The following is a 14,549-nucleotide window of genomic DNA, read 5'->3' as shown; positions in this document are numbered from 1 at the left end:
GCAGTTTTGTAGCTAGTAGACTCTGGTACCCAGAATGTTGTAGGTCAGGGACTGTGCTGCTTCTCTGCTGAAAAAAAGGATCATCCTACAACATGATGCCTTAGACAAGTGTTTACATGATTCAAAACATCTTTTCTGAATCCCTAATTCTTCACTATCTTGTTTCTATCCTTTCAGCTCTGTTTTAGACCACTTTTCCCAAGCCAGATCCTTTTCCTTCATTTCTACAAGCTTTTCTAATGAACAACTGCTTGCAAGATTCCTCACAGGAAATAAATTATGAAATGATATGTTTAATTGTCTGTACAGGAAATGAGACATATTATAGGATCTGGGTACTAAGGAAATATCTTACTTTCTACTTTGCACATTGACAATTGAATCAACCATTACTTTTTCTAATGAAGTACTGTATATAAAATCCTGGAGAAATCCCACATTTCAGCTACTTTAGATGTTTACAGTAGCTGAATGGCACCATAGAGGTGCCTGTTTTCCTCATCATACAGGGATCCCTGCTTGCTGCCCAGCTCAGATGAGGAAGGATGCCCTCTTGCTGTCTACACAGGATCCTTGATAACAACAGCTGAGGTGAACGTGGCTGTATGTGTTGCAAGGCAAGCCTAGGAAGATAGGCTGAAGTATGTAGCATGTAAAACTGTTTCAGCTTCTTTGCCTTTAAGGACCTGTAAAATGTACATTCACAATTAATTATCATGAGATGATTGTTTAAAAAGGGCCATTTGGACTGAAACTATATATAGCTGGTTCTTTTAGTACAATACATCCTAATGTGCTTCTATTAGGATAAAGAGCTTGATAAAGTTGGAAGTCTGGTATGCAATGAACAAGTTACAAGATAAACCTCTTGCTTAATTAAGATTAACCTTAGTAGAAATAATTGTTGCAGTTGATGTCCATGTAGTTAATGTTAGCTGGATCAGACTATCTAGTTGTTTCTATTTTAGAGCCAACCCTACAAGCCATTGAGGTCTCTCAGGAATGCTATATAATAAGTAAATAAAAACTGCATGATTTTTCAATTATAGTGAGAATAATTTGCTGTGTATGTAATCTCAATGAACACATCTGGCAAGCTGAAATAAAAAAGCATGTCTTCATTCTTTCTGTTTACATCGATTTCTGAAGAACTTTCATATATAAAGAAATATATATTTGTTTTATATAAATATATGTATTTAATACGGTATAATAAGGAGACAAGATTAAATAACTTCTCTTTCTCTCTGAGAAGTACTGTAGAAGAAGTTTAAAATTATCCAGATGGTGATTTATTACATTCAGCCAGAGACCCTCTCTTTTAGCACCTTGGGTCCCCAAACATGTGAAAGGTGGAGAACCATAGAATAATATAAGTGTTTAGATTGGAAGGGACAGTTGGAGTTCATCTAGTCCAAACTCCTGCTCAAAGCAAGGCTAAGTTCAAAGACTGGGCTGGGATTCAAGAATGAAAGCTTCTCTGAATTGCTCAAATGGAGCCAGGATGACAAATAATAAACATACTGGGTTTATTTTACCCAGGAAGGACCTGGATAAAACATGGAAAAAGCTAGTGAAGAAGGGCAGAAATTGGATGGAGATGACTGTCTTCAGTTCTGCCACATTTGTTGGGTCTCACTGGCCACAGATCAAAGCCCCGTGGACTTTACTTTTCCCCAGACTTCTCCCTGGACTGCTCTAGGACCTCCCATCATCCTTTGTTTTGGTTACACAGTTGAATTGTTCTGCCAGAATCTTTCCATCTTCTTTCAGTAATTCCTGATACTTATTCTTGAGAACATTACATGTCAAATAGCATGAGGCTTAAGAGCTATGCAAAAGGGCAGCTGGGTCTTCTGATACACTATCCCACTAAGATCATATTTACGAAATAAAAAGGAACAAGTTTCTCCACTGGTCATTCCTTTTCTTCGTTAAGGAACAGATTAAGCTGTCTTCCGCACTACTTCAGAGATATTATAGTGTTTATACTGCATTAGAGAGGCACTGCTTGGCCCCAGATGCCTAAAATAATCACATTTATTGACAACAAGCAGTTTAAAATACAGGAATTATTTCACATGGGTAGTAAGAAAAAGATGTTGACTTTGTATTGACAAATGTGTTTAGTTAAGGTATTAAAATATATGCGTATAATACTGCGGTGTTTCCCATAATCAGCAAACCTTTTCTATGATGCTAACTAATCCCTGAAGTATTACTTAATGAATTTTTTTTATTCTTTAAGAAAAATTGTATTATTATTATTGCTATCACTGTCATCATCATTTATCCTTTTAAAATATTAGCAAACTTTCTTCTAGGGAAAAAAACAACTCATTGTGGAAATGGAAATTAATTGATAAAATGGATTTAAAGATCATTAAAATATTTTCTTATTCAAAGGTTTTGAGTCTGTGCTTTTATTCATGCATATAGAGTCTTTAATTATCACAGGATCTTTAGAAGTTCTCTATATAGAACACATGAAATGCAATAAAAATGCTTACATTAGAGAAAAAGAAATATTATAAAAAGTGCATTAAATATAATTTGCACCTAACTGAAATATACACTAAAAATAAGGTGATGCTAGGAATGCGTGCACAGAAAGCTTGCCTTCTTTTAGCTCATGGTAATAAAAGGTACAAAAAAAAAGTCAAGATTTTTCTCATTTACCGAACAGGAAAACTGCACAGTATGTTTCTTATACACTGAAATACTGTTCCAAGTTATGAGAAATCTGGCTTTGGAAAGCAATTTATTTCTTCTAGAAGTCTGTTTTGACACACTTGGGAGTCAACTTTCATAGTTTGTGCCTGACAGCTTTGGCTTCCATGTCCTTTTTTATACTGTAATCTGAAGGTGACACAGCAAAGGTGTATGTATCCTGATGTTGGTTTTGATTGTATTTGAATTATGAGTCACCCAGAGGCTTCCTGAGAAGGGCAGTGTTGTATTTAATAAATGTATGCTCTTGGTTTATAAAAAAGTAAACCAGTTGAGCGTTACTCATAGAGGGCAAGTGTAGCCATTGTTAAAGCCTTCCTTCCCTTTTTAGGAATGTAAAAGAAAATTGCTTAAAGAATTGTACAGGGATAAACATCTCATCTAGAAGACTAATTTAGTTTCTGTGTTTCTACTGGATAGGCAAACCATAGGAGCCAAGCAAGTTTTGTGGCTCTTGTAAGTGGTTTAGGAAGTGCCTGAAAATCACACCTTCCCATCTCCCCAGTGCTGTGCCTCATGTCTGTAGCACAATAGATAATGTACTCACTTGTTTCATAGTGTATTAGCTTACTTTATTACTATAAAATATTGCACTATATTACAAATCACCATGTCACAACGTCTACACAATGTATTTTGACAACAGATTTGGAAACCCAACAAATGTTGTTTAATAGGACATTACATTATACTGAACCAACAGAAACATTGTTCAACACATTTAGACTGAACTTTAGACATGCCTTAGTACACAAGCACAGGTTGTATGGTACTTTTTTAGAGTCCAGCTCTGTAGTTCTCCCTCCTTAGGCTGAGATCTCCTAGATCTCCTCTGAGGAAGGCTAGATTCACTCAGAGCCTAGACTATGGGCAATTAGGAAAAAAACGAGTTTCTTCATGCCCCAGTATTGCAGTAAGTTCTCCCGTATACCATGCTTGGGAGGTATTTGGCTTCAAAAGATGCCATTTTTTACTGAGATACACAGTCCAAGATAACCGGGTTAGTTTTCTGATAATACTGCTTGCAAGAACAGAGGAGAAACTTCTCTGGTCTGGCCAGATTTCAGTGTAGGCAAGCCAAAAAATCTGTTTTCTCAAACAAACTGTTCTTCAATTAGTATTAATTCATTCACTGATATCAGTAAGACTGAAATTAGTCTGCAGTGCTGCCAATAGAGCCCTTCGGTTCTAGCAGTGACATGGGCTGCAGCTACCAGACACAAACGTGCCCTGCACTCCTTAACAGAGACAAGTGGTTGCCTGTCCTGAAGACAGAGTTCCTGCAGCTCTGCACAAAGCCTAGGTGTATGGCAAGTCTCTGTGTAAACCTAATAATGATAATGTCTGACTGCTTACTGTTTGTAGCCTCATCTTGGGCATAAAAATTTAATGGCAAACTAGCCATTGCAGCAATGGTAGTTACCTCTTTATGACATGCTACTATGAGAATCTGTCTATACACTTGTATTTCGTTTTGCTTAAAGGTCTTCTAAAGGGACCTATTTCTCCAGTGTGCAAACTAACTCCTTTTAATGTCAACAAGAGTTAGGCACACACATCCCTAGGAGAAGTGTCCCCATAAGTTTTAATAGAAGCACTGTTCAAATTTAATACAGACCATATAAGCTTACATTAGAAAACAGTTTCACCAATAATAAAAGTACTTTTGAAACAAAATGCTTGCTAATAGTCATTAAAAACCTTCTAGGCAATATATGTAAAAAAGATTTATCTAATGTTCTGCAAAATTATCCACAAATGTACCACACTGTGCACAAATGTTAATAAGAAAGAAGCAGCAAAACTCTACCACTTTGAAACGCAATGCAATTAATACTACTTCCATTAATACAGTGTAATAACTACTAACTATTATTGATGTCTATTTTTTCAGGAATCCATATTCATTAAGGAGGTCTATGGTTTCTTTTTCTTTTATTCAGAAATATGGAAGCAATTGCACACTGTTTCACTGTTAATCAGAGCTATATAAGAAAAGATATGAAAGTCTCATTAGTGTGAATTTTAGGATAACTGTTCTCCTGCCATGACTCCCTCTGTTCAAATTTGTCATTCCCTGTGCTACTGAGAGGTTACCATTTCTCTTACTAACAAGATTTAGATTGAATCCCTTCATAAACTAGGCTATATATGTAACTTATTTTTTAGTTTACCTACTATAACAAGTAAAATATTGATTAAACCAGATTTTATACCGGATAATTACAACAAGGTGTTTAAAAAATATTTCAAGTTAATCCAAAATATAAAACAGTCTCAATGTGTAGGACAAAAAGGATGTAAATAATTTGAGGTTACTAAGAGAGTACATCTCTCACAGCTCAAAGTACGATACTCTGTAAGGTGAGACATGCCTTGTAAAAATTAATCTGGAAAGCAGTGCTTCCAGGAGTTATGTTACTATAATGGCAGTATTTCTTGCATGGTAACAGTATTTTGTAAAAATCTTTCAGAGATTTTATTTCTCAAATTAACATAGGAAAGACAGCTGCCCCTCTCACAAGGCTGTTAGAAAACTATCTTGCACAAAATATTGATTTCTATGTAGCGCAGGTAGAAAGGGACAAGTGGCCAAGGCTGGAGGTGGGAAAAAGGGCAACACAACATCTAACAGCAAAGTCAATGAAGTGGACAATGTAGCATGACTCAGAATATTTTTGATCATTAAATATTTCTGGCATTACTAGCTAAGAACAGCAACAAAAATGAGCAAAAAAATAAAACAACTCAAAAGCCAGCATGAGGAGGATACGTTTACAGAGAACTCATACTGAGGAAACTGTTGAATTTATGATGTCATACAAAAGCTCATAATTTTGAGATGGAAAGTAAAAAGGTCAGCTACGAACCTTTGTTTTCCATCGGTTTTAAAGCAGACAGACGCAGGAACAACAGAGCACTTCATAGAGGGATGGAAAGGCAAAATGGCATGATAAATTGGAAAGAGAAAATTGAAAGAGGATGTTTTAGCAGCATGTTGGATAGAAGAAGTTTATGGCATTGACTTCTAGGTATCAATGGTTCCCATGGTTCACTTCAAATGGGTCAGTGGTTCACTACTAGGGTACATTCCCTTTGTGGGACCAGATGTCCCTTAAACTCACAAACAAGATATATATATACCCTTTAAGAATACAGCAGGGCTAAAAATGTAGATGTTGCCAAATTGTTAGACTTTAGATGTTAGATTTTAGATTTAGATGTTAGATTTTAGAAATTAGATGTTGCTAAGTCCCTCTCAACATTAGAATACTGTCAAGAAATGGGAGAAAAGGGATCAGGAGCAAATGTACAGTTGGAGTAACTGGAGAAGAGAAAGTATGGCAGGAAGCGGGAGAACTATCAGACCTTGTATCTCCTAATATCTCTTGTCAGAGAAAACAGAAAAAAGCATACCTTCATGAACAAAGTAAGCATGGACAGGCTGCTATTAATTCAGAGTACCCATAAGAAGCAATTAAACCAAGACTGGGTTCCTTTAGGAAGCGACTGGAAGGAAAAAAAAATTCACCAATGACTCAGGGATGTAAAAGAGTAGAGACAGTAGTATGATAGAAAGCCTCCATAAGTCAGTAACCCTCAGCACTGTTGACTAGAAAGTCCTGAATTGGGGATGAACAAGTCATGAAATACAGGGTCTCCACTTTGCGCCAGGTACTCTCAATATTTTGAATGAAGAACTGCAGAAGCAGCGTCAAAGCTTGAGAGACCTCAGTGGTGGGCTGAGGTTGTGGAACCAGGAGATGAGAACTGCCTGGGCCAGACTAGTGTTAGCAGGGTGATGGTTCTGCCTGCAGCTTTATCTTGTGCAGCTTCCCCAAGAGAGAGGACAACTTGGAGAAAAAGAAGTATGAGCTTTCCTGACCAGAGAAATTGAAAGACATCTTATAGAAAGCCTGGACAAAAAAAAATTTCATCTCTGTGGCAGAGAGGTAAATCTGAGATCATGGAAAGGGCACCAAGGATGTAGTATTCCTTCCATTGAGGTCTGCTCATTTTGAGGGGCTAGGCTTATTCACTAGAATATGCACAGAGTTTTTTTGTGAAATTTCTGTCTGTTTTGGAAATTGCTGATGCTTTGTGAGATGTACTGGTATCTGTTAGCAGTCTTAAGGAGTTATAAACTTCTACTGGGGTTTATACAAAATCTGAGAAAGATACTTAGCCATCCTTTTATTCTCACAATTTACATCTACATAGTTAAATTCTCCCTCCTTCACTTGACTGTGCATTGTGTGTGGCCCACGCTATCTCCCATATCGTGTCAGGGTGAAACTGGCTGCTGGCTTATTCCAGTCCCACGCCAGGAGTGGGCTAACAACTAACCAGTATGGACAATGCGTCAGTTCTCTGGCTCCGTTTCACACTAACAGTCTCAGTTCCTCAGAGCCCGTTTGGATTTCACCATTACAAAATAGCCGCCTGATGTAAGAACTTTGTCAGGCTCCCACTTTCTGCATTTAGTTTTAACGTTTCACTCACAGCACTTGTTTAGGAGTTGCCATAGCTTCATGAAGCACTCCTGGGTTGTCTTCAGATTTCCTTAACAACAGTATTTCAGACATAGTCATGATGGATCTACATTTCAATGTGTCAGTTCTTTTTTAGACAGGAACACTTCTGGGGCTGGGCTGCTGTCTATAGGTTCATATATTTCAAAGGTACTTTCCAAAAGAGATGGCATATGTCAGGTACTTGGATAGCTCATGTAGTAGAACATGCCAAAACCAATTTTTGATGCCCTAATTAGTGAATATTTTGCTCTACATAAATTTGGTATGCTTCAACCAATTAGTGCTGTTTTTCAGTAGTTCTGGACTAAATGATGAAGGATGCATACTATATGCATACAAGAGAGCATTATTTTCCTGTATAAGATTCTTTTTTGCTCTAGAGAGAATATATCTCAGCCAATGTCGATCTGTGTCTTGTCTGCAATGTAAATAAGATTGCTGGATGAGAGAGAGAAATTAAGTCACTTACAAAAATGGATTTGCCACAGTGAACTATGCAGTCAGGCCATATTCTTATCAGAGACAGAATACATTACAAGGCAACACACAACCTTACGCAAAACACAGCCTTCCTCCTCCACAGGCAGGAATAGTACTTTCATCTTAATCTTAAAAATGAGACGCTAAAGACAGGATGCATAGGGTAATGATGGAAAAGGATGGTATTATTCAAGTGTCATTACACATTAGAGATAATAAAATAGAAACTGGATCCATGAGTAATGGATCAATGAGAAAGTATGCCTTGCTTCACTGGTGTCACAGACTAAATATTTTAGAATCATAGCACGTTTCTCTAAGTACTAGAATTTTGTTTTGTAGTCAGATTATGTCATGTGACCAAATCTTATCACCTGTTTCTTATTCATAACATGTGGGATAGACACATACATCTGAACCAGTCATCCTCAATTCCCTTTATAGTCGGTCAAGGGTATACTTGACTTATTTGAAACACCTACCTTAGAATAACATGAATTGTACTCTAGAAAGGCCGATTTCTGCCCAGGGACTATAAAAGGAGACATGATGACTAGCATAGATATAATTACCTGCACTATAGATGTATATTTGGTCACACGGATTCCCTTTTCCTATGAATTTATGAAAAAAAACCCAGGTGGTCACCTTAAAACAGTTCTTATATTTCTGTTAAGCTATGATTTAGCATCTCTCAGGTAGAGTAGGTTCATCTCATGGACTGTATTTTTTCACTTCTTTTGAATCATTCAAACAAATGAACCTTTTCTTTAATTTCAGAGTCTAACAACCTTGCATTAAGGCATATTCCTTATTTCTGATGTACAGAAATTTCTGATAGTAAACTTCTATTTGTTCTGTATCATCCCATTAAGTTTAATCACTCCACAGTACTTCCAAACAGTTGCTTTAGTCTTAGTCATTGTTTTACCATGAACAAAACATGCTCTCTTTCTCTTCTTCGCATTCTCTAAAGCAACCACCCACCCCCTGCCCCAGCAACAGAAGATTAAGACTCAGGAACACATTACTGAATTTGGACATAGCATTTTGTGTCAGCTGAGCTAGGCTAACTATCTGTACCTCAGTGTTTGGCCTGACAAAAGACAAGATGGTGTAAATTTATACTGCTTTTATTGAGGGTTGAGCTCCGTGCAGTATCTCCTATCTGCCACTGGAACGTGTAGAAAATAACCACAGCTCAGTCAATGTACCAGAACTTGTTAAACTATCATGTTGATCAACTTGTTTTGATCATGAATTGATGCTATAAGAAGAAATTCTCTTGAGAGAGACGAATTATCCTCATGGGCTTGAGCCCTGCACTGATTGCTGAAATATCTGTTTTGCTGTCTATTATTACTCAGGCTTGTTCAGCATACTGGATTTCACACTCCACTTCTCTCTGAAGATTGGTGTTCTGAATTGTTTTCCTCTAGAGGGGGATTAGCTTGCATTTTTCAAAATAAAATCCCATCTTTTGGGGTTACATTAACCCTTCTAATCCCCTTTATACTCTTTTTTTGCTATGCAATTCTCTCTAATTTGTCAGCACCTTCAGAAAAAAATGTTGTTTACTCCACTGTTCCAGATTCTTAATGGATGTTAAGTAAAACTAGATTTAATACCACTAATATAGCACCTCTGCAACAATTAACTTTCTCCAAGTTCATATACTGTAGTGACACCTACTTATCACTCTTAATTTGGTTTCATTCCAAAGAAATGTCAGATTCTGTCTCTTATAAATCATTCTTTTAAATATAGATATGAAAATTACTTTATTGACTATGTGAATCTACAGATATTTAAATCACCTTATGTTTATTTTTTCTGCAATTTGATAAAATGTTACTATATTCCTTGTTCTAAGGATTTGTAGGTTTTCTGATGACAAACATTTGGCATACACAAACACTAAAGCTTCATTTCCCAACCTCTACTCTTCACAAGGAAAGTAATTAATATTTTTGTATAGAATCCTTGTTTTTTCTTTTGAAGCACAGAGTAATGTACATTCAGTGACATATGAATGCCTTTAGAGGAACAAAGATCTTTAATTAAAGAAATTAAATCATTATTCACTTCAGGTAATAAATTGTGATGGATGCTCATCTCAAACTATCGAAGGAAATTTGTTTGGCTAAAATATTAAAAGCTACGAAATTACTTATCACTGTCAAGGTATTAAGACTTCTGTTGTTATTGCTTCCTTACAGATAAGTCTTGACTCTCCTCTTCCAGTGGTGTATATTCAAGCTTACTATGTCAGGCTGGTCAGAAAAACTAAGCTGCTACAAGCTACTTTTTTAAAACAGAGAAAAATATACTATGGATCTTTGTTATCATGAAAGAAAGAAAAAACAACTGTTGTACAATATTTTTACAATGAAGGAAAAGGAGGCAAAATGGCTTATCAGAACCAGTAGCCTTGTAAAGTGCTAATAGATTGCTCTGATTTTGATCTACCTTAATGAGTCAATATATACAATTATATCTAAAGCTTGCAGCACTGCTTTGGGACTATGAGTTTGCTGCAGACACCACACAAACTATTATGGGGTGAAAAGTCTGGAACTGCTCTAGTTTCACCCTTATACAGAGGTGGGACCATTGACAGTCAAAACACAAAAAGGAATGTACAACAAACTGTTAGATTTTGCCTAGGATACTTAATTGCAGACACACTTTTCCAGAAGCAATGCCGTACCTCCCGCAACATGGAAATTAATTTCCAATCTAGCACACAAGGATGTAGCGAGTATATGTATGTCTTATGGTTTAGAACCTTTTACACACATTTTCGTAATTGTACAGGCTTTCCAAACTTACCTCCTCTATGGATAATCAAAGAAGTTTCACTTCCAACAGGACATTCTTTAAGTATATCCACTACTTCTGCATGGCTCAGGTTCTGTACATTCTGCTGGTTGATCTCAACAATGAGGTCACCTTCACACAAACCAGGACATCCCTGAATGTCTAGAATTTGCTTCACCCTCTGTCCTGTAGGACTGTCTGCTATAGTGAAGCCAAAGCCCTGGGCCCCTTTCACAATGGTTAAGGTCATGAGTTCAGCTTGGGTGGCCCCAGAAGAAGCCATTGATACATTATCATCATGGGCAGGTGGTGGGAATGTGCTATCAAGCTGACTATCTGCTGGAATGGAGTGCAAGGAGTGTGGTGGTCGATCTGTTACATCTGGAACAGACTGAGAAGTCCTAGAAATGTATTCCAAATAAGTTTCATAGTTATGTCTTCCATTTACCACTACCGGAGGCCTCTCCATTACTGCAAGGGGTGGCACCATGCTGTTGGCAGGATCTTCAGGATCAAAGGGCAAAGGGTATCCACGACATAGCACCAAGTTGACACTCTGACCAATAGGAACAGACTGGAAGAGTTTGACTACATCTGCGTGAGTATGTCCAAGGACACAAACTTCATTAATATAGACAATGACATCACCTAGAAAGAGAAGAAAAAATAGTGACAACATGAGACAACTTCAGTTACTGTATATGCAGTGCAAATTTTATTTTTTATGAAATAGAACTCTACTAAAAAATTAAATATATTAGATCAACATACTGACTCAAATAATGCAGACAAAAAAGTAAAGTTTGTCTGCCAGCAAATGCAATACAAATAGACAATGACAGTACTATTTCTTTTCTGTGGAAGCTCACAGCTGGAGAATTAAGCTGGATCCAGACATATACCTTTTCTTAACATTTCTTCCCTACTATTTTTTTGACTCCTTTCAGTGTAGCTCACAGATTACTTTTTTATAAGATACAATCAAAGGTTATTTGGAGGGTTAGTTGTCAAGAAATATCATTGTTTCGTGAAGAGCAAAAGGGAAAAAAAGGGAAATAGTAAGCACTCATGGACTTAAGAATCAATGAACAGGGATGCAAGACTGTGCATGCATGTGCATAAGGAAATACTTTTTGCATTGATCATGATATTGACGATTTCCTATTAAATGTCATTACGTGCCATCTGACATCGAGGACTACTACAGTCATTTCCTATTCTAGGCATGAACGAAATTGTACCTTGCATATTGTAGAGATGTTTAGTGGCATTTTGGCATAGCCATGATGGTTCAAGGACAATGACAGGACAAATTTTGTAGGTAGGTATAATAGCCTTTTATTAGAAAAATCTAGGCAAATGTCTGAAAATCAGTTTAATATTTCCAGCTAAATCAACTGATCAAATAAAAATAAAGATACTATCTTTACCTCCACATCTTGTCTCATGTATAGTACAGAGCTACCAGTCAGAACATATACGAAAGCAGAATACTTTAAGTCAACAGGCTATCTGTGGGTCTCCATATCGCTCATGCACCAACCAGCTTCTGCTACTGAAAAGTTCAGAAAAAAGTTCAAGTTCCTTCTTGTTGTTAGAATGGATCTATGTATTTGTAGCCATAAATAATTTTTTTACGGTACTGTTAAGGTGCATATTAAAATAAAAATGAGTAATCAGAACAAATGAGATACAGAATAGTTTGAAGACCTACAGCCAGTTTCCACTTTAATAAAACACTTTGCATCTTTATAACAAAGGAGAAGGATGTTTGGTTAGAGAACTCCACAAGTTAAAGTATTTTTCCAAGTGAAGATTGTCTTATTATCCTACCATTAATTAGGGACAAGAAATCATTTATACAGACAACACTGTGAGGTGTCTACAGGGTACACAGTTCAATAATTGACTTATCACAACGTAATGTTTTTTAATGGTATTTGAAAATTCAGCAATAAAATGAGAATGATTTGGGGAGGATAAGGTGGTTTGTGTTGCTTCAAGTGTATTTATGAAATTACGTCTTTCAAGTACTTCAATCAAAATATCTAATCAAGCAAACTGAGGAAAAAAGAGCATCATCAAGATGCCAGTGCAAGGTCTGTTTCTATGTGACTATGAAAGGCAATGGCTGTTTCTATGTGAAAATGAAATGGTCAATTCCCACATGATCAGCCTGTCTAACAGCCTGACAGTAATTAATTGCATATGCACAAATTGTGATTCAGAGAAAGATTTCTTCAGAGGGTGTCTAGGGAAAAAAGGCTAAGAGAGTTTGTTTAAATGTTTGTGAATATTATTCACAGAAACCTTAGGAGCTGCAAATACTGTCTTAATTGTGCATCATGAATTGATTTCAAACTATAAGCAAAAGCAGTAAGGTCACTTCACAGGCAGTGCTGAAAGAACTCCAATGTTTCTTTCTCAAGCAGCTGAGAGCAAAACAGTTTTCAAAAGTCAAGATTTAAAAGAGAGAAAGAATGCACCTTACTAAATTACCGTGCCAACAGCTGCAATTCATTGTGATTTGCTTACGCCCTGGTATAGAAAGAGCTTACCTGCATTCTCATTCCTGGCTTCCGCATTAGCAGTGAGGCTGACATTGCTCATAATAGGACTGATACTGTTGAACTGAGACCTCTTCAATGCATGCTCCTGTTTCAGTAGCTTACGCCTTAACAGTACCCTTGCAACTTTTTAATCCATGCAGTCTTTATTTCCCTGAGTGTTGGCAATGCAGATATGTGGTGGGAGGAGACCAATCTGTTCATCCTCTCTTGCAATACTTAGGCAGGGTGCAAAGGGAATAATGCATTTATTGTGTTGGGCCAGTAAATCATTGTCTGTTTTCACCCCTTCACTTTATGCATTTGTACAGGATTAGCTATAAAACTTAAAACAATATGTTTTTCATAAATCAGAAAATCAGATAAGCTAGTTGACTTTACATAGATCTCCAGTGAAAAGAAATCAGCTGTGCACAAGGAGTAGTCAGGAAATATATGGGCCAAGTAGCCCCTTTCCCCAGTCACTAAACAGGCAAAACTGAGCATTAGAAGGTTTTGGGTAAGAACTCCTTCTTCAAATAATGACCCTGCATTGTCCCTCACAAGACAGCAGAAAATTCTTTAGCATTTCCTGAATCAACATTTTTAGAGGTCTTTGTGGTTTCTGAGGTATAACATGAATAGCATGTCTAGGCACACTCTGAAGTTGTAACTCACTCACAGTTGAACCGTTTGGGACCCATAAAGCTGTACTGTCATATGGAGAACATACAGCTGAAGGTTAAGAGGAATGGGGAAAAAGGCATGAGTTACTAAGTTCAACTCAAAGAAATAGCTACAGCAGTGTTAAACTGGGAAGAAACAGAGTTTCAGATCATGAGACATGAAGGAGGAATAAAAGGGGTTAATTTCAGAAATCCTTCAAATAAATCTCTGGACTGTAGGAGTTTCTCCAAATCTAACTCATTTTCCAGGCTGAGTTCCTCATTACTGACACAGAGAGAAGTACTGAGCATTTGGTAGGAAGAGAGAGATAAGTTAAGAGTATTACAGAGTCAGTGCCATGCTAATGCAAAGTTCAAAACCTCTCTACTTTAGGTAGAAAGGTTCCTGTAGCATCTTTTCTCCCTGTTCTCTCCTGCTGCTTCTAATAATAATGGGTGCATATGGAAAAACATAATAGCAATCCCCTTTATAATTCCTGCCTGATTTTCTGAGCAAGCCATAGTCTGCCTCCAGAAATCACAGTTTCGCAGTGAGTGGGTATCTTTGAAGTTATGCAGAACATTTATATTAAGCATCAAACTTTGCTTGGCTTTTAGAAGTAAACCTACTAAAATGACTGGAGCTTGCTTACAGAATCACAGAATGACTGAGGTTGGAAGGGACCTCTGGAGGTAATCTTGTCCAATCCCCCTGCTCAAGCAGGGTCACCTAGAAGAAGTTGCCAAGGATCATGTCCAGCTGGCTTTTGAAT

The 14,549-nt window shown here is 37.0% G+C and overlaps 1 protein-coding gene across 17 annotated transcripts in view; it reads right to left on the bottom strand.

The window, feature by feature from the left end:
* The window catches only part of MAGI2 (membrane associated guanylate kinase, WW and PDZ domain containing 2), a 756,464-nt gene that overhangs the window by 108,003 nt on the left and 633,912 nt on the right, over positions 1 to 14,549 (bottom strand). For 16 of the 17 annotated variants that reach the window (XM_087764995.1, XM_087764994.1, XM_009462907.2 and 13 more), the window contains one exon: positions 10,578 to 11,213. The exons of the other annotated variant lie outside the window; for it this stretch is intronic. In XM_087764995.1, the coding sequence (XP_087621121.1) occupies positions 10,578 to 11,213 (636 nt within the window). The remainder of the gene's footprint in view (positions 1 to 10,577; positions 11,214 to 14,549) is intronic. 17 annotated transcript variants of the gene reach the window in all.

Source organism: Nipponia nippon, unplaced genomic scaffold, assembly GCF_047370975.1.
Source record: "Nipponia nippon isolate SJK-2023a ecotype South Korea unplaced genomic scaffold, ASM4737097v1 scaffold_3, whole genome shotgun sequence".
NCBI classification, from domain to species: Eukaryota; Metazoa; Chordata; class Aves; order Pelecaniformes; family Threskiornithidae; genus Nipponia; species Nipponia nippon.
Note: the sequence above shows the minus strand (reverse complement) of the source record. Positions and strands in the feature narration are given on the sequence as shown.